This window comes from Ruditapes philippinarum, unplaced genomic scaffold (assembly GCF_026571515.1).
Source record: "Ruditapes philippinarum isolate M1 unplaced genomic scaffold, ASM2657151v2 ctg5543_1_1_1_1, whole genome shotgun sequence".
In the NCBI taxonomy this organism is placed as follows: domain Eukaryota; kingdom Metazoa; phylum Mollusca; class Bivalvia; order Venerida; family Veneridae; genus Ruditapes; species Ruditapes philippinarum.
The window spans coordinates 8,197-35,126 of record NW_026856344.1 but is presented as its reverse complement, the minus strand read 5'-3'; the positions used below and the strand labels follow the sequence as shown (position 1 = coordinate 35,126).

The window sequence follows — 26,930 nt, the reverse complement described above, 5'->3', positions numbered from 1 at the left end:
TTTGTCCGTATAAATGCAGAAACTCGCTATTATTTCTGTTTAATATAAAAGATCTAACTGTTTATATGAATTCAGTTCATAACACTTTAAAAAAAATGGTAAATCACTTAACGATGATATGAATCATAAAATGGTTATATTGTCTAATTTGTCTTCTATGTACACACAGCGTATAGACACAATGCTTATTTACATGAAAACATTTATAGTCTGTTTAAATGAACTTAAAAAAATATGATATATTCGTGTGTGACACCAGAAACTAGTACTAGTTATATACTGTGCTCCTCTTAGTTTACGGTACTTAACGATTTGAAGCAAGAAAGAAAACAACACATAAAACTTATGGCACAAAAATTGTCATAAGCTGTAACATATAGGTATTTCCTGCTGTATGACACAAGGAAACAACAATATATTTAGTCAAAATCAGTTCAAATGAGCCAGACGTAGTTCATATGTCAGTCATTTTGAAAACAGCAAGTCATCATTAAAATGGTGACGGTGTTTTATTTCAGTTTTTTTTTCATGTTTCAGTTAAAATTTCTACATGTTATTTTGCATAATTTTAAATATTAAAAGTATCTTTACATTCTAACTAAAAATTTATTTTTTCAACAAACAAGAACATTAGAAAAGATGATTGTTTCAGACGTATGTACAAATTTAACGGACTATTGTTGCTTTTTGCAGACGTTTGTAAAATGTTGTTCTAGTTTACGTAAAAATCTATAGATATAAAATATTTTGCACAAGAACTTTGTTGTTTAGGTGTTTGAAAAATGTTGAGTACAATGTGTATTTCTATCAATTTCAGAAAATGTTGAATTATTTATTTTCACGAATTCATAAAATGCTGAAACTCAAATGAACTCAAATTTTGTTATAATGTTTCCATGTGAAATCAGAAAATAAAGTTTTTAAAAAATACCGCGCCCTTAGAATGAAATATCTTCAACCGTATTTTTGTCATTGGCCAGCATTTAATAAGTTTGACTTAATAATGAATAACAAATCTAAAAGATATATTTCTAACTTATTGAAATATATTTAAATTGCCAATAAAAAACGAAAATCATTATTTGTTTTGAATATGTACCATTTCGTAGAGCCTAGATAAGATTTTAAAAAATCCGTTTCGATGATATAAATGCCATAGTTAAGCTTATAGTTTTATATTATATGTTACGCGTAAGGTAATAAAATGATACTATTCATAACAGTTAAACCATAAAATGTAAAACAAATGTTCATTTCGTTAGCAAAAAATCCATTTCGTAGAGGCTAGATACGATTTCTTTTTCAGAAATGTGAATATTAATTAGGAAAAACTTCTAAGGTAATATTAAGTAGTTCAATCTGTAGTTTTATGTCATATGTTAAACGTAAAGTAATAATAAAAATGATATTATTTATCAAGGTTAGACCATAACTTGTAAAACAAATGTCCATTACGTAGGCGGTATGTCCATTTCACGAAATAAAGTCCATTTCGCATTTTATAACAATAATTTGTTAAATATGCGTCAGGTCGTAAAAGTATCATAAAGCGAATGTCTCGATTTAATTCTATGCGAGTATTTCTAAAAAAGAGAGAAAATGTCTCCGGCAAAAATACCATTTTCCTATTAATATATTTTTGTTTTCTTTTTTTAATATAATTTGATGCGAAGACTACAATAAGAAACCACCCAAGAAAAAATTAATTATAAATTATCTATTTAACAAAGTGTGTCAACCTCCAATTTTTCGAGGGATTAAACCCCTCTTTATTGGGAAGTTTGCTGTTCATATTCTAAATCAAATATTTATCCTTTTTTAAACATATGATATCTACAAATCAATACCGATAACTGAAGATGAAGATTACAATAAACATGTTAAAACTAGAATAATACATATATATTCTAATTCTAGTAAGGATGGTTTTACTATTTGATGTGACCATATGCTATAAAGGTAAAATTAATTATTTTAAGCTTTAAGATGATCATATTGTTTTATGTAGAAAAATTATTTCAATGACACCTGTTACTTTTAAACATGAAACTTTTATCATGATTATATAAAAATCAAATTACAAATATGGAAAGTTTGATTAAAAAAACTTTAAAACTTTAAAGCGCTTTTAAACTGTCTTTATTATTAATCTGTATACTGACTTATAAAATATAGTTTTACTGATGCTAAGGTTTGTACTATCAAAACTTTATTAGAAACGTTTGAAGAAGACATATTTACTTTTGTTCGGGGGATCATCCTTTTTCCAGATTTTTAAGAATCGTCCATTTGTTTCTATGTACATTGAAGGTTTCATGATCATCTCCGCATGAAGACATTTGCGGATGATACTAAATTTAACTTTTTACCATTACATGTTGTTTTAATGTTGAATACTGCTTAAGCCGATGCTAGGCTAGGGGGCGTGGACGGTAGTTTGCACTTGAAAGTACCGTCCATGAACAGGCTCAGTGAAACCGAGCCTGCAACATTTTCAATTGCGTTTAAGACTTTCTTTAGGGAATTTATTTCTCTCCATTTAAGCATATCATTTAACGAACAAAAATGATTTTAGAAAAACAAACTTTCTCTTAAATATATTCAAATATTATCTGATGTTGTTATTCTTCAAAGCTTATAGAAGTTGTAAATTGCCAAAGGAAAACAACAACAATAACAACATTTTATTTGATTGCAAGTTTTATATACTATAATAGCACATTTTCCGTAAAAATGGTAGTGCCCAGTTGTGCATATATTTTGACGTACGTCACTTGCATTATGAAAACATAGTGTAAGCGTTAATTAATGTACGGTAATGTCAGCTTCAATTTGTGTGCGTCACTTTAAAAAGAAATGATTGCTTCTGCTGTAAACAATTCTTATTTTGGGTATGTAGTAAATAGAATATTGTATTCATATAGGTTCATTACTAAAATTTATTGAACTTGATGAATAAAATAATATTCTGCTCGCCTGAGACTTGCATAATATAATTTTATTCAACTCGTTCAGTAAAGCCAGTATTGAACCTACACTCATTTTATCATGTCTTTAGTTGAAGCTGAAAAGGTTGAGCAAAATTTATTGTATTTGAAATTTTTAACATTACACCTATTTGAATAAAGTATTTGTCTACTATTTCATGAGCCTCGTTTTTAATCATTTGGCACTAAAAATCTATATTCTTCCATTGTTAATTATTGTGAAATTCAGTACAGGACTGAGTGAGTTATCGACTGCGTTGACGTCATTTATTGAAAGCACCTCTGTTGAAAACTGTTTTTGTTTAGTTCTGCCCATTGTTTTCTCGTATAGGGCACACGCTTTTTATTACTTGGGGATCATATACCGCTTTTCATGAAATGGCACTACTGTGTCATATTGAAGGTTCCATGATAACCGCCGTATGAACACATCTGTGGATATTTCTAAATTCAACATTTTACCATTTCATGTTAAAATGTTGAAATCTGCTTAATCCGGTGCTAGGGAGCGTGGACGGTAGTTTGCACTTGACAGTACCGACTCAATCAAACCGAGTCTGCAACATTTTCAATTTTGCCGTGTTGGGCTTTCTTTAGGGATTCTTATTTTCTCTATTTTAATGTTTTCAAATGTATTTATGGGTACGGTATTCACGAGGAACCTAAAACCCATTTACTTCGAAAAATAGAAGACAAAAAATGATTTGCACCAGAATCACTACAGAATATTATCAAAGCGGACAGTTTACGCTTAAAAATTAAAGGCTGATTGTAAAAAAAATACTTAGACGATAAATAGTATGTTTTGTATAAAAATTGCCGACGCCCCTATCCAGAACAGATAATGAAAGGAATAGCGAAACACTCGAAGCTAACGTTTTATTTGAAGCGGATTTATTCCCATACTTGTGCGATATTTTAATACTATTAAAAGGCAGTGGGGATAGTATTCTGTATTTGAAACATAAAGTAGTGTACTGTATCTACTTGATGAAATCTTCAGCTATTAAAGTGAGATTACAAAAGGGTGGTTTTTCTAAAGCACTGTTAATTGGACAAACAATAATCATAATGTGCTTAGTATTTACTTTTATCAAAAATGGTATGTAACAGTTTATTTTTGTTTTAGATCAAATTAAACCGTTTTTATCAAAGCATACAAATGTTACATTATATCATATCGTTTTTTGCATAAAACATATTTTTGATAAAGTTAAATAACCGAAAATATACTTGTAATATAACAGACAGGATGGTTGTATCAATAAATAAGAATGTGTTTATTTTAACGATCTCTATTTGATTAATTTATTGATTGAGAATCATAAATATCATATTTAAGGCACAAATGAACAAACCTGGCAGAAATATGCGTTAAAAATTTAACGCATAAAGAGAAATGAATGTGACACTTTATAGACTAAAAATACTATTAATGTAAGTAAATTCATTTATAAAGCTTCTTATTTGCAATAAATTCCAGACAAGAAATTGTTAAGAAATTATTTCTGACAGAGGTGGTCTAATATTAATGTTCACTTAATTACAGAAAATGTTGAAATGTAAGAGATATTGTTACAAAATAATCCTTTGTTAATCATATATTTGCTCTTTATATGTTTGTTTAATATGCGATTTGATATGACTATGAATGTAATTACATTTATTGTTATGTTATGCTATGCTATGCTTTGGGTTATGTTATTATGTTATATACTATGCTATGTTATGCAATAGCATGTAAAAGAGAAATAACAGCAATACTAACAACCATTTAACAAAAGAAAGTTCTAACTTGGTGACATATTGAGAAAAAAGATCTTATTAATATCATTTAACATTGAAAAAGTAATGCCCACCTGATGCAAAATGTTATCATTTTCAATGTCAGTTTGATTTATTCTGTTTTGGATATTCTTTTACCAAATATCTTGTTTTCAATTTCTTTTTCAATATCTACTTCATTTCATCGTTTCGTATTTTCGCTTTTCGCCATTTAAGAGTTCGAACAGCGGACAAACTCTGACTTTGTAATCCTGAGTATTTTTGCATCTTTTAATTTCAAGGTGAAAAAGCTAGTAGACGAAAACACTTCGCAATTATGCGACAAAATATGTCTCGCGTGTATACCTCTTATTTGTCATATTTTCGTATTTTTGCATAATTTATATTGCTTTTGTCTTTTTGCCCATCGCATCCTCGCACATCAATACGTTCCAGCATGCCAATTTTTATTTCACATGTGCCATAAGTCAACTCACGCTGTAGTTATAGAGTCAAATATAACGAGTATGTTAACTACAATGATTTTACATTTGATTTACGATCTTTGTCACATTTTGTAAGCACTCACCGTTCCTAATGTTGTGAGCATACGCTTGAACAACCGGATTGTAAAGAATGTGGCAATACAGTGAAAAAAGGCGGTGATGCCAAAGGCGAAAACGAAAATGTTTTACTTCGTCGTTCCTTCATGATTTTGCATTTTGTTAGGATTAAGATGCTAAAAAGCCTGGTATGACAATAGTTATACAAAAATAATAAAACATTTCAAAAGTTATAAAACATTTCATACGACTTGAACATAGCTTTTATGTGTGTTTACATTTTTTATGATATGCAAACTTTAAAAGATACAAATAAATCAGGATGTGCTACATGTTTTTTTTTACAATCAAGTTTCTGGGTTACTTGTAACGTTGTAAATTATGTTGAAGGTAATCTCTGTTGAAAGTATTTGAATTATTAAAGGCCCACTATGCCTTAGAAATGCTTTTATTTTTATTTCTCAGAAACTTTTATATTTTGGTACCCTGTTAGAGTTACTTATTAGACTTATCACCTGAGCTATCATTTGCCGCTGCTACCTTTTGCAATTAGTACAGTTTTATATACGTAATATTTCGTATGGAAGTCAAAATACTACTATGTTAACATTTTACTATTTTTATGACAAATTATTTCAATATTGTAGCTTCTTTGCTCAGGTGAAAGATATATAAAATTCTTTTAACCAATTTTTTAATTGTTTTAAAACTCATTTGTGTCTTTTCTGAACAAGGCAAAAAGATTCGTTTCTGAGGCATACTCTGCTTATAAGTATTTTTACTTGATAAACATGTTTCTAAAATAGCTCTTCTGAGTATGTCAGAACTGTGTATTAACATGCAATTGCAAATTCTCCAGCAATATTTAAGTTAATAATTCATATATCGCGTTATAATGATACTGTCTGATTCTGAAGCCTCATCTATTATGTAAATATATTGTTACCTCATGACGTCATGCTTGCATGATCTGAGTGGAATAAATGAATTAAATTGAAATTAAATTGAATTGAATGAGTAGTTAAATTTGAAATGGTTGATAATGATATATTTCAATCGATTATATATTGATTTTCTGTCGATTTAGTTGTAGTTAGATTTTATTGATCTGTTATTTAATTATTTAATGCATTATAAATAACGCACGTCTAAATATTCGATAAGCTTTGGATTCTATCCTTAGGCATGTAGTTTACGAGGAATAACCTAGAATATACGAGTATATTACAGTCAACACGTTTTAAAAGTCACGCAATGCTGCACTTGACAAACGTTTTACAACATTTTTTATTTTTATCCTTTATTATTTTTTATTCAATTAATTTTATTATTTATTATTTATCATATAATTAACACAATGGAGGTGTTCAGCTTTAATAGATGCTTAATGTAGTTATTTTGAGTATCTTGAAAACATTTTCACGCATAAATAAATATTTGCAAAGCATAAACATCTTTATTAAGTATTGAAGCGGCCTGTGATAAGTAAATATTAACAAATTAATGATGTGATTTTGCATGGAAACAAAGTGATCCCTCGGAAGCATTTATCACAACAAAATAACATAAGAATTGCAGACTCGGTTTGATTGAGTCTGTACATGAGGGATAATGAATAAGTGCAACATCCCTCACGCCTCCTAGCACCGGCTTGAGCGGTACTCAATCCTCAACACTTTATAGTGTTGGCATCAATGATCCCGAAAGACCAGATAATATAACAACACTGAAGTGAAGTACGGGGCAACTTTTTACAGCTGCCGCACGGCACTTGACACCTGCTGTTGTGAAGTACAAAATTCTGGAAACAAAGTGATCCCTCGGAAGCCTTCAATGTTCTTAAAAATGCCAAAAAGAGATATGTATAACTGGAAAAAAAACAGTTTCAACGGCAACAATAACAACAACAACGATGCATAAAGGATTATTCAGCACAAGAAAAAGTACAGTATCTGACTTTCCGTGCTTGAGGTTATTTTGCTGTCTGACAGCAATCTTACCAATAAAAAACAAACATTTTCTCAATGATTTAAAGATTTTAAGTGCCCCCCCCCCCCCCCAATAAAAAAAAAAAAAAAAAAAAAAAAAATTAACACCATCATATCATCTTTCTTTAAATACACCGTAAATTCTATTAAGAATAATTTATATCCAGATAACAACTATTTACCTTAAGAAACCCTGAAACATGAAAATTTTATTTAAGGAAAAAAATGGTTGTTTTGTGAACCTGAATTTCTTCTTTTATCAGTTGATAGAAACCTTCAATTGCTTCTAATAGTTTTTATTCAATTCCATAGTTCATTTGTTAGAAATGAATATAACAATTTTTCATCTGCCTCTTCATTATAAGCAATAACTGATAAAAATGAAAGAGGATCGTAAATTGAAATAGGTGAACCGCCTAATCAAATAGAATGAAAAATATCACGATTTAAGTTCTCTAAGCTGTCTATTATAAGGCAATAAATCGTAAATATCCATAAATATACTTCCAAATTAGTGTCTTTATATCCTTTAATAAATCACTATTTGTTGTGATTACAACTCTCTTCCATTTCAAATACAAACTGCTAAAACGTTAACGTCATTTAAGCGACTTCTAAATATTTATATGCCAAGGGTACATGTCCATTTTCTTTGCGGTGAGAGCAAGTTACATTTTTTTCATGAAAGAATGTAGTTCACTTTCTGCCGTCTTTTTGATAAGAGTATTTCCAACTCTCCGGTGCGAGAGAAAATGCTTTCTTGGATGCTCTAAATATACTAACCTACGACCTGAATTTATAAGGACTATTCCCAATTTTATATTCCTTCAATCAATTCTATTCGTACCGGTTCCACAACTTTATCTTATGATTTTTATGTATCAATCTTTAAATCAGTTCAAAACTATATCAGAGATAAAAAAAAAACGCCTTGAGCGTACTTAAGATCAGAGATGTCTAAACATATTGGATAGTTACTAGATTATGCATCTGAGTTCCTTGTTATTGTTCCATCATTGTTCATCAATTTCTTCCTCCCTTTCTCTTATATCTTTTTTATTCTTTAAATATTCAGTGATTTCTATTTTGTGTATCTGCTAATATGCAACTATAAGCAATCAAATAAGATATTATTTTGTCTATTTTGTTAAATTCTAAAACGAAAAAAATACTAAAATATCACTTTGTCTTTTTTATAGGGTTGCTTTATTTTTCAATCATTTTTTTCTCTTTTTTGCTTTATACTTTTTGCTCTTTGTTTCATTGTAAAAAAAAAACTTGACTATTATGTGTATGCCGTTGAATATTTCAACTAACCGTTGTGTATGATAATGCTTTGAACTGTGCCAATGTAAATTGAGGACACTCATAAGCTCTATAGCTTTCTGTCCAATCCCAAAATGTTTTGTAAATATTGTTTACATGTTAAATGTAATGCTGTATAAATAATGTTTAAACCAAATCACCGTCTTCGTTTCCAAGGAAATAATTGTGTGTTTTTCATATCAATTACTTTTAATTATTGCATTCTCTGCTTACATAATCATATAACAAAACATATCAGGCCAAATCTGCCACAGAACTTATCCACCATTTAATCGCTTGTGATTTGATATTCAGTTTTCATTTTACCAGACGATTTAATAGTTTATTTGTCATTGGTGACATTTTGCTCTAAACAATATTTAATTTGTCAAAATAAATATGCTGTTAAAATGAGGAATAATATCCGTTGTACAAATGATAACTCGTGAAATGTGTTTTTTTAGAGAACGCTGAACTAAATATTTTACACAATATTGACTATTTATTCATATTTCTATTACTATACAATTACTGACTAGTGAGCCATTGAATATGATGTGATATTCACCGGCAGATGACATATTCGCCAAGGCAATAGGACAAGATTAGTTTTTTCTTATCTATTTTATAATCATCGACATGCTATATTGGTTTTCAGAAATTAATAATTCAAATAAACCTGTCACGTACTGTTTAATTAAATGCACATTTGGGAAAGATAAGTATCTTGATAGTATAGCATACATTAAAATGTTAATAGCTATTTCACGTTTAAGATTTTCTTCGTGGAGAAGGGAGACAGAAATCAAGTAACATGAATGCTGTAGAGTCTGGCCCTGTTTTCAGTAAAAAAAAGATCAGGATCAAGTGATCCTGATTTTCTTTACTTTATTTTATATAATTTATATTGATCATATTTTGCTAGAATTAAATGCTACATATTCAAAATGTAAACAATTGCTGATTTGCAAAGAAACAAACCAATTTTGGGATAAAATTGATGAATAATAAAACAAATACAAAAATAATCGGATCAAAATAAGGATCAATTTTAGGATCAAGATCAATATTTGGATCAACTGTAAAATGTCTATATCTTGCAAAAATAACAATAGATTTATTCTAAAATTTCATAAATATTCTATTTCAAGGCCTTTTTTTATCATTTATCTATGAGGATAAACGGTGGAGAATATTTGAGTTTTTAGATTTGATCCTTATCTTGATCCTGATCCTTAAATCTTTGTGAAGACGGGGCCAGTGTCATTTTTTAATTGTTCCTGTCCAAAGTAGAAAAGTTGAAGCTGTTGTCTAATTTTCAATATAAGTAATGACATGTTGATGTTTTTTTATGTAATGACTCTAATATCATAAATGCGTTATTACTTTTTTCATATTTGATATTTTATTCATTTAATATTTGTTAATGTATGTGTTAATATTGTGTGTAAGCAATTATTGTCTAAAGTAAAATACATGATGTTTATGTCATAACAATAAAATTAAAATCCTCAAAGGCATATGCTACAGTTACATATCGACATATAGGCAGCCAGAAAAAAAGACCTTTATATATTGCAATTAATCTAAACTTTGTATGATCTTCGATTATTATAGCACAAACATTTTTAAGAGAGTAAGAAAATGCAAAACAAACCTTTTTCCAGCGCTTTGAAAATGTTAAATTTCTATCTATACTAGTGGCTTTAAAATTTCCATACTTACTTATCCATACAAAGTACATCATATTCAAAGTTATATAACTGTGCAATCCATTTGTTCCAGTTATTTTCCTTTTTATCACTTTGAAAATAGGACCTTGTATGGTTTCCTATTCTGGCAAGTCAAGGTCATTGATGTAAAAATAGATTTATTTTTTTTTTCTTTTAACTCGATGTCTTTCATATTTAATACGGCATGCCTAGGAAGGTCCTTGCCCTCTAGTTAGTAATGTAGAAAATTGCCCAAAAGCAAGAGAAAGAAACAGTATCTTAACAATTCTTATAGCAGTGGCATTATATATCTTATTTTATTTACAATTACATTAATACATATTTGTACATACACAATTCAAACAAGCAAAATTTGGTGCATACAAAGAAAACTATAAGTAAAACAGAATTATTTTCCTGAGAGGAACGACAAAATAATTTATTTGACATAAGTTGTAAATAAGAATACACTTGTTATAATCAAGACAATTAGCATTATTAAAATAGAACAAGAACAATTTCAGACTTTTTTAATTAGAATAAAAGTATAAAAAAAGACGATCTAATGATTGAAATAAACTTGAAATAAATGAATGAATACAATTTCCACAAATTGTGTTTTGAATAAATGTCTTCAATAATTTGACTATTCCAACAATGAACCAATGATGTGTTGTGTATTTTATTCTGACGGCTTAATTGTTTGTCTTTGGCTAAGACGCACCATCCTTTCTTTTTTGTTGAACTGTCCGTAGAAAAGTGAAATCAAGTCATAATTTTATCAACATTTGATGATATTTAATGGCTGCATGCCTCTAGATAAGCCAAACTATTTCAATAAAATCAGCAATATGAAGTCAATGAAATACATGTTAACTTTTAGCTTTTATGTAGCATATGTTTACCTTTCGAACGGAACTATAACCAATAGAAAAAAAAACATACAATTAAATTGCTGTTTAGATTTATAAAAAATAAAATTGCCTAGAAAATTTACAATAAGATTCTAAAATATTTCTTATTACGCTTAATGTTTGTCTTTTGTTTTACCTTTTTTATTATTTTTGAATCTTAACTACCTTTAGCTTTAATGTCTTTGTACTTTGTACTGAAATTAATTATGTTTTTTTTTTTCATACTTTAATGTTTGATGCATAAAACAGCTAAAGTCTATGGGTTTTTGCTTCTGTTGTTGTTGCTGCTGCTATTGTTGTTGTTGTTGAATTTTGTATCAATCATATGTTACGATATTATATATTAAATTTACATTTATTCTATGTTTGCAGATTCTTCTTTATTCCAAGAAGATCCGTCCCAGCAATCGTTAATCAGTGCCGACATTGTAAGCTATTTATATTTCTCTTTGATGTTTGTAATTAGAAATGTTCTATACTTATCCTCGACTGGAAATCTTTTTGTTTTCTTTATGTTCCATTTGATGGAGGTCCTTGTGTGCAAAATTTCAGATCATGCCTACACTTGTTTTTTTAGAATAATTATTCTAATTGTAAATAAATTGTCCAATATTGAACAGCGATGCAATAAATTCATTATTATTGTATTTTTGTTGCATATCTGCCTGTTTCAAATGTTCCACTTGATCTATGTAGGAAATTTAAATTGATTTTTAAGGCTTTTGAGTTCGGTGGAGATCCTTTAAAACCAACGTCTGTTAAATCAAATTTATCCAGGTGCATATATATGAGATATAGGAGATACCGGTATAATATAATAAAGGTTTGCATGATGTTACATGCATTTTGCCAAGAGCTTTCATCACTTAAAAAACTAACAACACCAGCGAAGTAAATAAAATAGCAACAACAAAAACACGAATAAGCATGTAAATAAATGTGTGTTGGGGGTAGGGTCCATTCAAAGTTTTCAAAGTTCAACATCAGAAGTATGAAAAATATTCAAATTCATGTTTTAAATTAGTAGCGTTTCACTAAGAATTGTTCTATGTCAGTTGTTACAACAAAAACGCATAACTAATTGTGGAGGGTTTTAATCAAAGTTGAACATCAGGAGTATGAAAAGCATTCAAATTTATGTTCTGACTTATGAGGGTATGATTTAACTTTCTTCTATATATTCAGATTTGTTTAATGAACAGTAGATAATTCCGCTTCACCCACGTTCTGTCTCGACGTGACAAATACATTATTTATAATTGCATGAAACGCCAGAAGAAAATTTTAAATGAGTTTTTTTATTAAATGTTCACACTCGTTTATATAAAGATACAGGTTATGCTAAATGACTTACACCCTGAACACAAGTCAATAAATTAAGTAAAATGTAATATTTATAATTCCTCTATAACATTGTATAAATCTAGTTTAAATTAAAAAGAATGTTTTTGAAGTTATATGTATCAAGAATCATTATTTCTATTCCAAACATCATTCAAAGCCAAATAATGCAATCATTTTCATTTCTCAGAAACGTTTATTTTTGGTATCATTTTACACTGTTCAAATATTAATACATTTTAGCACCCATTTTTCCTTTTTTTCTGTATTTGTTTTTTTCTTGGTTATTGGTATGGTTATAGAGAATGAGTATTTTGTATGGAAGTCAAAATACTACTTTGTTTACATTTTGCTACTTTATGGCACATTAATTCCCTCAGTGTGGTCTAAATACATTATTTAATTTTTATCAAACACATATTTGATTTTTCTTAAGAATTGACAAAAATGTGCATTTCTGAGACATAAAGTGCCTTTAAATTTCCTCGACCGGAAAATGTCCATTTATTTATTTATTTTTATTTATTTATTTATTTATTTATTCATTCATTCATTTATTTATTCTATTTCAGGATACGAGTGTACGTGTTATAAAAGAAACAGACGGTGCATTGCAAAATTTGACAACAAAAACACAATTAATGTGGCAAGAAGACATATCATTGACAAAACAAAAAGAAAGTTCATCTGGTAATACAAATAGAAGTCCAGAATTTCAAGAAAAGGATACAATTATGAAAGAACGATTATCATTAATACGTCAGAGATGTTCGCATTACATGCAAGATGAATACTGGCAGAACATTCGTCAGAGTGGCACAGTTTTGACATATGAAAAAGAGGATATACATTATTGTATAGTCCCAAAGGTTGGGTGTACATTCTGGAAACGTATTTTTCGTTTTCTAGGGAAAGACTACCGGACAGATCAAAATGTACAAAAGCCCTCAGACATAAATAGAAATTATGTACATTACGGTCCCATGAAAAACATTCAACAGTGGAAGGTGCAAAATCCAATCGCTCGGATGCTGATGACAAAAGGAAAGTCATTTATGTTTGTTCGTGATCCGTTCACAAGGTTATGGTCAGCATATATAGACAAGTTTCTTCTTCCCGACTTTTGGCGATCGGACGCTTTGCTTGTTGTGAAAAAACTTCGACCAAATGCCACAGATTATGAAAGATATTGTGCAAATAATGTAACTTTTCAGGAGTTTCTCACATTTATAAAGCTGACGTATAAAAATGGATTGAATGAGCATTGGCAAAGATTGCACAAGGTGTGTAGCCCTTGTCACGTGCAATATGACGTCATCGGTAAACAAGAATCGTTTGGATTAGATGCCGACTACATATTGACTAAGTTTAATTTACAATCTCTAAAGGAAAATACAACAAAACTAGATATGGTTCATGAAGAAGTTACAACTTTAACAAAATATAATTTTGATTTAGAAAATGCCATTCGACAAGGATGTTTCAAAAAAATCGATGTTGCTAAGAGACTGTGGTTAGCTTTTCAATATAACGGCTATATAGACAGACGAACGGCTTTCCCGAGGAATGATTTGCTCAAGACAGCATTTCTCAATAGCACGACTGAAATATTTACAGATTTTGTCTTAAGTACTATAGAAAATCAAAAAAAATTGGGTATCAATATAAAAAAACAAAAACGGACAATGATGCTAGATGCATACAGGAAAATACCAAAGGACTTGTTGAATGACATAATTTCTGTGTATGAGTATGATTTTAAATTATTTGGATATAATAGAACTTTGTTTGATTAATGAATGTTAGTGATTCATTTAGTTTTGTTACTGTATCACGAATAAACAAATTACTGTAGTTGATTTTACTTCAATCAAACATAATTATATACTCAATATAATTACAATCAAATACAAGAAAATGGAATGAGTTGACAGCTATAATGTTTTTAAGGAACTCTCTCCTTCGAATGTAATAAGTAACAAATTAGTAATAAATTAGATTGCGGAGTCGTTTGGTGTTATTTTTCTTTTGTATCAAAGGCAACATTGAAAACGCGTTCCCTGCCGTCGCAATATGAAACCCCAGAAAAAGTAACCAATGTACGAGCATCCAAATATGACTTTTCTTCGTTATCCCTTTCCCTGTCATCACAATAAGTAAATCCCCAGAAAACATGAGCCAATCAACGAGCATGCTCTGAAGTAGGATAACCTATCCCTACAGTCCAGTTAACAATCTGTGGTTGTGTGGGTTTACAATTTTACTCTCACACATTTAAAGAAGAAAAATCACAAAACTATGATGCAATTTATCATAAATAGTACCACTCATATAAAAATATAATATTGTATGTTTGAAATTCTTACAAGTAATCTAACGCGACAAGCGTTTTTAGAAGGACCATAAGTGTGTGTCAGCATATTTGTTTGGGTGAACAGGGCTGATCTAAGTGTCTATAAATTACGTCCCAAGCTCTTGATGTCTAAAACTTACTTTCCTATCCCTGTTTTATTTCTTTTTTTTGTTCACATAACAATTATCCAAACCTGAATCTTTACTTTAACATCCTAAAAACTCTCTCTACAGTCATTCGACCACTTGATTGAGCCTTATTGTAATCTGTCTCCATTTGATTGGGATTTAATAATGCATACCCAGTTGGACCTTCAATATTGGCATATCAAAGCCTATTCTAAAATGTTCTTGTGAATTAAAATTAATTGCATTTGAACAAATAATAAATGTGCCAAAGATTATACATGTATATTTAGATTTTAAAGTGTTTTTTTTTTATTTGGGATTGATTACTCCAAATCATTTTTTTGTGGACAGTGAATCAAGTCGACAATATCATATCTGTTGTACAAAATAATGTCCAGCATTTTCAAATGTTTTATATAAATATTTTATCTAATCACAAATATCGTTATCTTTATAACAATTATAGGATTTCATAATGTTCCCTGGGGAAATATCTAAAAGTTTCTAAAATGTGTTGCTTTAATTTTCAGTAAATGACATATAATGATATGGTATGCAATCTTAAAAATGGTATAAAAGTAAAGCCCCAGTCACATTAGAGCTTACGACCAGTGAAGACCAGTTCACGATCACCAGTGACCTCTGGTCGCGGACAATCTTTAAAACGTCTTACGACGGTCATCGATGATCTTTGACAGTCGCATGTTATCTTATTTAGGTCGCACGACCAATTTCAGTCGTAGAGAGGTTTTTGAGCTTGCACAAAAACCTCCTTGCGATCAAATAGGTCGCTAGTGATCTTAAGGTCTTAAGGCTGTCGCACGATGGTCGTTCGGAAGTGCGACAATCTTACGACAGTCTTTACAAATCGCCACTAGTCATTGATAATCTTACGTAGTCTTTAGTAATCGTGTGATGGTCGTACGACAAGTTATAGGTGATCGCATGTTATGTCACGGGTAGTCGTAAGTAATCCCACGCAATCTTGAGACCATCGTACGTTTACTTATGACCCGTCGTGCGATTGTCAATGATGACTTGTCTTACGATACTCGCAAAAGTAAATTTATCTGTGCAAAAATGGTTTCGGTCGCAGACAATCGCTGATGATCGTCAGTTTTACAAGTCGGCGGTGGTCGCAAGTAATCGTAAGCTCTAGTGTGACTGGGGTTTAACGTGATGAATTGTTAATGGGATTAATGATCGACTTTGCTTATTTAGATCTGAAGAGCTCGCTTTGTTAATTGTTCTACAATATAGTTTTGCAGAACATGTGTTTCTGTCTATGTGTAGTAATTTGTATAATAAAATACTCTTTGCGTTCTGCACCGTTCAATACCATTTTTTAAAGCTAAATGTCTAAGGTATAAATTGATCCTATTAGGTGTTGTTTTATTTATTCATTTGTACACCTTCAGTAAATAGATGATATTTGTTTGTTTTGCATATTAGCGTAGCCAAGATTAAAAATGTAAGAACTATCTCGTGTTCACGAGTAAAGTATTATTTGATCGTACAAATAAAGCAAATAAATTTTCTACGTGTGCAAATATTCATGTGCTTCTCTTAATTAAGCGCATTTTTCTCACGACGGCATGAATTTCCAATTAAAGTTATATTCTTTCATCTTCAAGTGTAGTCCGGCTAATGTGAAAATCATATCTTATAATTTAACCGTGAAATTATAAGATATGATTTCAATGTCCACTGAAAAGCATGTTATAAATAGAGGTTATAACTAGACAAAATGTGAGAACCATATGTTTCACATAATTTATGGCAATACGCATTTTGTTTAACTGGCCATACATGCTTGGCACATGTTTTACATTCGCGCTTACCAGTTCATGTTTGATATGTTTATGTTAGTTTGTTGCTGGGTCGGATGGGGGCTGCGTTCATTGAATGCCGCCTTTCCTTGTCGATCTTGTTTATCATATTTTTTGTTTTATCATTGTAAATATAGAAATAAGATACTCAGCCTATGTTATACCATGTTGGCATTATATTTTATAGCTCCTCCCCTTGACCTTAAATACGATAAGTACTCCTCTTAAAATGCAGATTTTAACTTTATTTATTATATCTCTATTAAGATTTTTTTTTATGTTTTAGTATTTCCCTTGGCTTTCATTGCACCGCGGCTACTGAGCTATTGTTTATAGCGGGGCTTAACCTACTTTTTAAAAATAGTCGTTAACAATTTTTTTAAGGGAAATATGTTTAAATGTCTACCACAAAAACGTATCATTAAAAAACTGTCACTTCACTAAGGTTTATTTGCATGAAAGATCATTTCCTCGCCCAGTTTTTGGCAGAACAAATAATTTCAGTATAAAAAAATGATCCCAAAATGAAAATTTTTGCAACGCTTTTCGCACAAATTCGGTTAAGAATCGCACACAAATTCGATATCTAACTTAATTCTGGGGGCATTTCTTAATTATCGTTTGCAGATGTTTGCATTTTAAGTACTTCACTCGATCTATGTAAGACTTTAAATTTATGTGTTAGGCTACATGACCTCAAAAGAGCTCCTCCTTTAAACTCTAAATGTAAGGCCTAAATCTCGCAGTGAATTTTTATGTTTAGGCTTAGTTGAGAATTGAATACCGCTCAAGCCGGTGCTAGGGGGCGTGAGGGATGTTGCACTTATTCATTATCCCTCATGTACAGACTCAATCAAACCGAGTCTGCAATTCTCATGTTATTTTGTTGTGATTAATGCTTCCGAGGGATCACTTTGTTTCCAGAATTATGTTTAAACAAAAGTGTCATAATGAATATAAAAGGTACACCCGATATCCATAACATCTTCGTACAGTTTCATGTATTTAATTGTTCAATATTCAATATTGACAATCTTTGTTTCTTTTGTTTTCTTCTTTTACTTGGTTTTATATCGCACTTATACAGTATAGGTCATATGGCGACTTTCCAGCTTTACTGTGGAGGAAGACATCCGGTGCCCCTTCATTATTTCAGGCACGAACATGCACCATAATAGAACCACGGTTTTTCCGTAAGCTAGCAGGATAGCTTCTCTACATGCAAGAATCTAAAGTCATTGGATTTTAAACCACATGGTAAAGGGGTTTGAATTCATCGGCCAAGTATATTGATTTCAATGTAAAATTATGTATCTATGAAAAGGTTCAAAGTTTTTTGATGATGTTTGTTTTTATTTAATTGACTTGGCATTTGCATATTAATGAAGAATTAAATATTTAAAAAGCTGAAAAGCTAAATTTTAATTTTCATGTTCTTTTTATGTATCTATATACAAGAAACATTATGTTTACCAAATAAACTATTTGAATCTCTGAAGTCTCTATAAATCTGAACATTATTGACTTTATTCCCAACTTATTCATTTTGCAAAAAGCAAGTATCTATTTCGATTGATTCTATAGTTTTATAAAGAAATTTTATGGGACACCTAACTGAAGAGATGAAAACAAATAGAATAGCCAATATAATCTCACATTTTAATGATTAACCTCAAGCACCTGGCATGCTTATTCAAACAAGACTATGTTTTAGTGTCCATATATAACATTAAGTAGTAGACAGTAATACCAACTTTAACGATCTTTCTTTTATTTCTATAAATCAATTATTTTCAATTCAAACATTTGTACAGAAATAAATAGCCCCCATTATAGTGAACAAACACTGCGAAATGTCGTAGACAAACAAAATGATGCCATACAATACTACGCTTAAAGAAGAAATATAGGATTTTTGTATGTTTGTGTGTAAAATGAAATTTTATTTCAGCGAGTGAACGTAGAAACAGTACTCTCACAAGTGGCGTAGCCACGAGGGAGAATACCGTTTTTAAAGATCATAAGATGAAATAAAATTACATCTTACACAACAAGCACACAAATTTCATTTTTATTTTATGCTTAAAAACAAGTTTAAATGAAATGTTCTCAATGTAAACTTTAATTTTAAAATCTGCTTCCTCACTGGTAGCCTCATTTTGTGGACTTACAAGAAGTCTTGAGCTGAAAAAAATAAGTTCGAAAATCAACGTTAAATGGCGATGATATCATTTATTTCATTCCAAAACATGAATGATCCGTTGTTTTAAAAATAAAAACAAACAATTCTAGTAGAAGAAAAAGTCACACCATTCGAACTTTTTTCCGTTACTTACAGCGAATTTATATTAGACCAGGCTTGAATATAAGCGACCGACATTTATAAAAGTTGTGTATTAAACGAGATGAAAATAATTGTGTTTGATTCAGATGGATATCATTTGGATTTGTTAATCATACATCATTTTATAAGAAAAGAAACTTATTTGAGGGTTGATACAGACAATAAATAATTGTTGACACATGTGTAAACATTCAAAAAGCAGCTACGGATTAGGATAACATGGAATTGTTGAAATGCTGTCTTATAAACGCTGGGTTTTTACTCTTTCTTCGGGCTGATCACTGTCATTGCTTTTCAATTTTTCATATTGCATTTGGCAGTTATTACTCGTAGGATACTTAGATAATTATGCTCACATGTCACCAAGAGCAGTTTTGCATATGGAAGGAAGTGTATTTTTCAGACTGTAACAATGAAACAAAAACATTAGAGACGATATTTTGTGATTGTTATTTTATATGAATTGAAGTAAGTTTTTTTCTTTTTATTACTTTTGAAATTCAAGTAATTTATCAATTCGAGATTTGCTTTTCTCTAAACAGGCATGACAATGTCAAAATTGTCAACAAAAATAAAATTGAGGTACCACATGGGGAAAATCTTAAAAAAGTATTCTCGTCATTGAAAGTTTTCACTGTGAAATTATCAAATATTATTTTAACCGTGACGGATAAATCAGTTATCCGTTCAAAAGCATAAAATAAATGGTTTTACATGTACTTCTAAAAAGCAACTTTTTTTATTTTTCGGTGTCTCGTAATAGTTTACTGACCGATTACCTCAATGTTTCCTTTTGGTAATACGTACAGTTATAGTGATTAGGTACGGAAGAGTCAAAATACTACTTCGTTTGCATTTTGCTACTGACATTCAGTACTAAAAAAAAATTTTTTGGGGGGTTTACTTATTGTGACATCAGAGAAAGAGATAGCGATAGAAATATCATAATTTTTCAGATTCTCGTTCATTTTTTACTTTTTTCTAAGGTTTCATATTGTGACGACAGGGAGCTTTTTTTTATTATTTTTGCCTATAAGACAAAAAATATAGAACATCAAAACACTAGGCAATCTGATTTATTTTCGGGGGCTACGCCCCTCTTGAAAATCAAATAGCTATGTAACCTCGGGTTACGCTGCACTTTCTTTACTTCTACACGTATCTTAAAAATTAAGGAGAAAGTCACAAATAAAGACTGGGTTATTCTCACCTATTTCCTATTTTCTCTAAGTACTTTGTTATCTTCTTTAAACAAGACTGAGTGTCCATAAATAATCAATGTACTTAATAAACTGATGGAAGGCGGTTTTTAAACTTTAAAAGATTCTCCTTTATACTTTTCACACAAAATAGGCAGAATGTACGAGAGAAGACGTTCTTTAGATTGGTCTGAGTGAAGTCGTTTTTAAATTATGTCCGAGTGAATTCGTTCTAAAATAGGTCCGAGAGAAGTCGTTCTTAATAGGGGTCCGACTGAAATTGTTCTTAAAATAGGTCTGAGTGAAGTCGTTCTTTAAATAGGTCCTAGTGAAGTCTTTCTTAAAATAGGTCCGAGTGAAGACGTTCTTAATATAGATACGACTGAAATTGTTCTTAAAATAGGTCCGAGTGAAGTCGTTTTTAAAATAGGTCCTAATAATGTCTTTTTTAAACTAGGTCCGAGCGTAGTCTTTCTTAAAATAGGTCCGAGAGAAGTCATTCTTTATATAGTTCCGACTGAAATTGTTCTCTTAAAAAAGGTCAGAGTGAATTCGTTGTAAAATAGGTCCGAGAGAAGTCGTTCTTAATATAGGTCCGACTGGAATTTTTCTTAAAATAGGTCCGAGTGAAGTCGTTCTTAAAATAGGTCCTTGTGAAGACTTTCTTAAAATAGGTCCTAGTGAAGTCGTTCTTAAAATAGGTCCGAGTGAAGTCTTTCTTAAAATAGGTCCGAGTGAAGTCGTTCTTAAAATAGGTCCAAAATAAATTGTTCTTTAAATAGGTCCGAGTGAAGTCGCTTTTAAAATAGGTCCTAGTAAAGTCTTTCTTAAAATAGGTCCGAGTGAAATTGTTCTTAAAATAGGTCCGAGTGAAGTTCTTCTTAAAATAGGTCATAGTGAAGTATTTCTTAAAATAGGTCCTAGTGAAGTCGTTCTTAAATTGGTCCGAGTGAAGTCTTTCTTAAAATAGGTCCGAGTGAAGTCGTTCTTAAAATAGGTTCAAGAGAAGTCGTTCTTAAAAAAGGTCTTTGTTAAGTATTTCAAAAATAGGTCCGAGTGAAGTCGTTCTTAATATAGGTTCGAGTGAAATTGTTTTAAGAATATGTCTGAGAGAAGTCATTTTTAACATAGGTCCGAGGGAAGTCATTCTTAATATAGGTCCGACTGAAATCGTTCTTAAAATAGGTCCTAGTGAAGTCGTTTTTTAAAATGGCTGTGACTAAAAAAATGATTGGAGCACCACACTAAATTCCGTGTTCCGGTATATACCGGACAAGGCGCTTGAATGATAAAATGCTAAAATCTTGTCTTTTTACCCAACGGAATGAACTTTAACAGGTCTAATTCATCTTTTCACACCGAATCAAGTACGATAATCAAGGGAACATGTAAAATTCAGCGAAAAAAACGATATTTGTCTATTTTGTGATCATGATTTCTGCAAGCGTCTAGAGGTACTGCTCCAATCCTGTATTGAGCTAAATCCTTTTAAAATATGTCCTAGTGAAGCCGTTCTTACAAAAAAGGTCTTAGAGAAGTCGTTCTTAATATAGGTCCAAGGGAAGTCATTCTTAATATAAGTTGGACTGAAATTGTACTTAAAATAGGTCCTAGTGAAGTCGTTCGAAAAAATATGTCCTAGTGAAGCCGATCTTAAAATAAGTCTTAGAGAAGTCGTTCTTAATATAGGTCCGAGGGAAGTCATTCTTAATATATGTCGGACTGAAATTGTTCTTAAAATAGGTCCTAGTGAAGTCGTTCGAAAAAATATGTCCTAGTGAAGTCGTTCCTAATATAGGTCCTAGTGAAGTCTTTCTAAAGATAGGTCCGAGTGAGTTCGTTCTTAAATAGGTCCGAGAGAAGTCGTTTTTAATAAAGATCCGACTGAGATTGTTCTTAAAATAGGTCCTAGTGAAGTCGTTCTAAAAATATGTCCGAGTGAAGTCGTTCTTAAAATAGGTCCAAGTAAAGTCGTTCTTAAAATAGGTCCTAGCGAAGTCTTTCTTTAAATAGGTCGTATTGAAGTCGTTCTTAAAACAGGTCCTTGTGAAATCTCACTTAAAATAAGTTCGAGTGAAGTCGTTCTTTAAATAGGTCCGATTGAAATTTTTCTTAAAGAGGGTCTTTGTTAAGTCGTTCTAAAATAAGTCCGAGTGAAGTCGTTCTTAAAATAGGTCCGAGTGAAGTTTTTCTTAGAATAGGTCGGAGTAAAGTCGTTCTTAAAATAGGTCCGAGTGAAGTCTTTCTTAAAATAGGTCCTAGTGTAGTCGTTCTTAAAAAAGGTTCGAGTTAAGTCGTTCTTAAATAAGTCTTTGTTAAGTCGTTCTAAAATAGGTCCAAGTGAAGTTGTTCTTAAAATAGGTCCGAGTGTAGTTTTTCTTGGAATAGGTCCGAGTGAAGTCGTTCTTAAAATAGGTCCGAGTGAAGTCGTTCTTAAAATATATCCGAGAGAAGTCACAGTTATCACAAAATCCTCTCGAGTTTACTCCCGAAACCCACCACTCACAACGTCATATCACGTTACTTAAGTAACCGTTGGCAGAGGGTACTTTCAATAAAAAACAAACAGGTACTGCTTTTTGTTTTTTCTTGTTCCTGTTTGTTTGTTTGTTGTTGTTGTTTATATGTTGTTGTTATTTTATGAAACACAAAAAAGACAGTGTTAAGAAATTCATTTCTTTAATGTTCTTATTATAATATCTTTTATTGTTTTATTACAAATTATTTCATTCGTCATTTACCTATCTAATTTGAGAAGCAATTATAAGAATATAGTTCAAGAAACTTAAATTCACCATATGTCTCGGATGCTGTTTATGGCATAAATAAAAATACGCATCATATTTGAAGAGGAACTTCAATATGAATATGAAAAGACAGCTAAAGGTATTGGCGTAATAAAGGTTATTTCAGTTGCTGTGCATCATGACGTTGAGAATGTTACTGCATCAACTTGACACTCTCAGATTGACAACACCACACTTGCCTTTTACAGTCTGACGCTTTTAACATTTGTAAACGATTTTGCAACTTCCATATATGGAATATTCACGTAAATAGACGAAAATTTATAGACGGAGCTAATTTTCACAAAAGCAGAATATAAAGAGAGGTAACTCTTGCTGGTACAAAAATATTTCAAATTACATATAAACTGTTATAAATTTCACATACATCAACTGCATTACAGTTGACTTTGAACTGTTAAAACGTATTCTAGTACAGGATATTCAAGTAATGCAAAATTTGTTTAGATATAATGCAACAATTTAACAACGTTCATACTGATAATGAGCATAATAATATGCAAAACTAAAGTTAGTGAATTTACATAAGGGAATGTTTCCCATATATAATGACACATACCACTATTTGAAGTTAATGATAGTGTGCCTTCAAACGTTACACGGTTGTACTCTTAAGCATGTCTTTTACATTCAGCAAAAAGTACTAGTAGTCACTTTTGGCAACACGAATAAAGAGAACTGAACAGTAAGCCTGTGCCCTTTAAAGGACTACGTTGGCTTGTAGAAAACCCCATATTTTTTACTAAGTGTTAACCACGGAAAAATTCAAATTTTACTATCGATAATTCCGTTGTATAACCAACAACTTGTGATTTTGTCCCATTTTAATGTTGAAATAAATATTCAGTGTACCCTAGCATCTCTTTTTACCTCCATTGGGAGGTATTTTGAGTCATAGGATGTAATTTTGCCTTTTATAATTAAATATATGTAAGCTGGCGTAGGTTCAGGTCTTTTTATACATTGTACTTAATCAATTACTGTGTATACATGCTACCAATAGCTGTAACCTAGACTTGCTGTCTATCTGATCAAAAGCAGAGAACTATTTTTATGTACATGAAATACTGCACAGAATATTTATTAAGTTGTGTATGTGATGGCTTTCTAAGAGATAAAATAAACAAAGTATACATAAATTGATAATCAATATACATACCTTTGTACTCATTTAAATATTATTATTGAAAAAAATTGGTAAAAATCGGAAAATATATCTATACAGTAAGGTAAAAATAAATAGTTATGTTGGTTTTAATTTTACTATTGTAAAAAGTTTTAACTTATCAAGTCATACGCTAGAGTTAAGGATATTACTGTAATAGTAAATGATACTACTAGGAAAGACAACAGCCAGAATTTGGTCTGTATTAGTATTTAGTCGTATCAAAATCTCTATCAGATATGACTTGAAAATTTGAAAGTGGTAAGGTAGCAGCTTAACTGTAAATGTTACTCATTCCTATGCAAATTGGAATCTCGTCAGTAAAATTTATTTGTCGTTGAATATAGGCTATTAATAGTTTTTACTTCCTTGAAAAATATTTAACCCCAGGCAGTAAGTAACCTGGTGAGTTTTTTATTATTTTTTGTTTAGTTTCTTTTTCTAGGACATGTGGTATCTACAACGTTTTGAAACCCATATGCCTATAATCATTTAAAGTCCGCTGAGGTTGATTGTATAAAAGCATAGAATGGTAATCATGCAAGTGAATTATGTTTGATGTATAACTAAACGGTAAACGGAATCTACGCCGGTGCGTGTTTTTGTTTCCTTATTGTCACCGACGGTAAATACCGAAAATGAGCGGATAAATACGTTTATTTTCGATAATGTAGTGGGCGGGAAAATGGTCGTAGCTTATTGTATCTAGATCTCCAATTGAAAAACGTGTAAAGCTGTATTATGCTTATCCGAATCATGATGACTCGACAATGTAAAGCTAAGAAAGTAACTTCTTTTTTGTCGGCGTAAACACAAACAATGAGTATTCAGCATGTTAAGATGAACACTTGGTATTGGTACTATCAGCAAAACAGTTAATGTTTTGTCGTTTAACAAAATGTTTTTTATTAAAAATGCATGTTTACAATGTTAAATCGGCAAACTCAATCCAAAAATGCAACATCGGAGTTTACATACAAAGAAATACAATTGTATTTTGTCCGTAAACAAACTGTTCAACTCAGATCAACAAGGCTGGATTTTTGGCAACGAATAGCCTCCATAAGAAACATGCTTGCTGCATTATAAATTCGTTATAAATATTTTGTCAGGTAATATGGCCATATATAAACGGTTGTTTGCAATATAATTCTCGCCTAGCGGCTTTGGTTTAATTTCCACACAGCCTTTATCATAAGATCATAATTATAACCTGTTAATATTCTTTATAACTAATATTATTATATGATTTAAATATATCTGCAATCTCATTGGTCCAAACATAATCAACAGAACTTTTTATAAAATCATATTTACTGGGTATAGTATCATATTCACTGGCTGAATTGGATTTTCCCAGTCTAAAAATAGATTGAGACTCATACACCGTAGACTGTTAAATACGCGTGTTACTTAAAAAAAATTGTTGCTTTTTGTTCTTTATGGCATATTTCTCGATTAAAATATCAATACATTACCATTTTACTTAAAGGCTACACCGCAATGTTGAGTATAAACTTGAATTACTTTTGTATGCGCAGCGTTCGCGAAGTCGTTGCACGCCTAACACGTGCGTCTTTTTTCCCGCGCTTCAACGAGGCAAAATTTGTACATGTATATAAGGTTGTACTTTTTGTGATTTTTTTTATTTCTTAGCCTATTCATATAATAAAACAATCGCCTCGGTCAATATGTCATCTGCCGGTGAATATCACATCATATTCAATGGCTCACTAGTCAATAATTGTATAATATAACCTGTCAAAATATTTTTAACTGATAATGTATGACTGTTATTAAACTGTTAAGCAAAACACAATTAGTTTTGAAACACTGACATTTTACGCAAATAATTGTTCTTTTTTACGGAATGACTGGCGACAGGAGCACAATTCATCAGGCAGTAATAAGCACTTCCACATTACTTTCATCCGCAATTTTACAAAATTATTTGATATCTATACGAACTATTTGACTCCATACTTATATATATCTATGATGTATTCATAATATCGTAAAAACGTATAATATCTCTGATAAACCTTATTTACTCAAGACAGACAAAAACTTATTGTCAAGTAAAAGAGCGATAATTTGTGAATTATTAATATGCCTTGATTTGTTTATTACTCTTTCTTCACTAGCATCTGTTTGCACACTTAAAACATGAATATTTCTCAATAACTAATATAGAGTATTGTTGGATTTTCTTAAAGCTGTTTCATAAAGAATAATAAATATGGAGAAAATTCGGAATTTACTCAACAAAGCAAAAAGATCTTCAACTATGCTATTACTTATTTACAGCATCTTGATGGTCAGTTTAATTTTATATTATAAAGGTAAGCGTTTTGGTTTAACACATTAACAATATTTCAAGGCTTGATCAGACAATGTTGTTATCATATTCTTAGCTTATGCAAAGTTCAAATACATTCTATCGTGTAGTTAACATTGTGCTATATGTCTAAATGTAATCGTAACATATATCTTAAATATATTTTAAAGTTAGGAACATGTATAAAAGTATA

General features: G+C 30.7%; 1 protein-coding gene across 1 annotated transcript; it reads left to right on the top strand.

The window, feature by feature from the left end:
* The first annotated feature begins 3,857 nt into the window (after nt 1–3,857).
* LOC132746250 (carbohydrate sulfotransferase 9-like) lies at nt 3,858–14,559 on the top strand. Its single transcript, XM_060735332.1, has 3 exons — nt 3,858–4,089; nt 11,606–11,661; nt 13,147–14,559. Exons 1-3 carry the CDS (start codon nt 3,978–3,980, stop codon nt 14,368–14,370), a joined length of 1,392 nt encoding a protein of 463 aa, XP_060591315.1. The 5' UTR covers nt 3,858–3,977; the 3' UTR covers nt 14,371–14,559.
* The last annotated feature ends 12,371 nt before the right edge of the window (nt 14,560–26,930 follow it).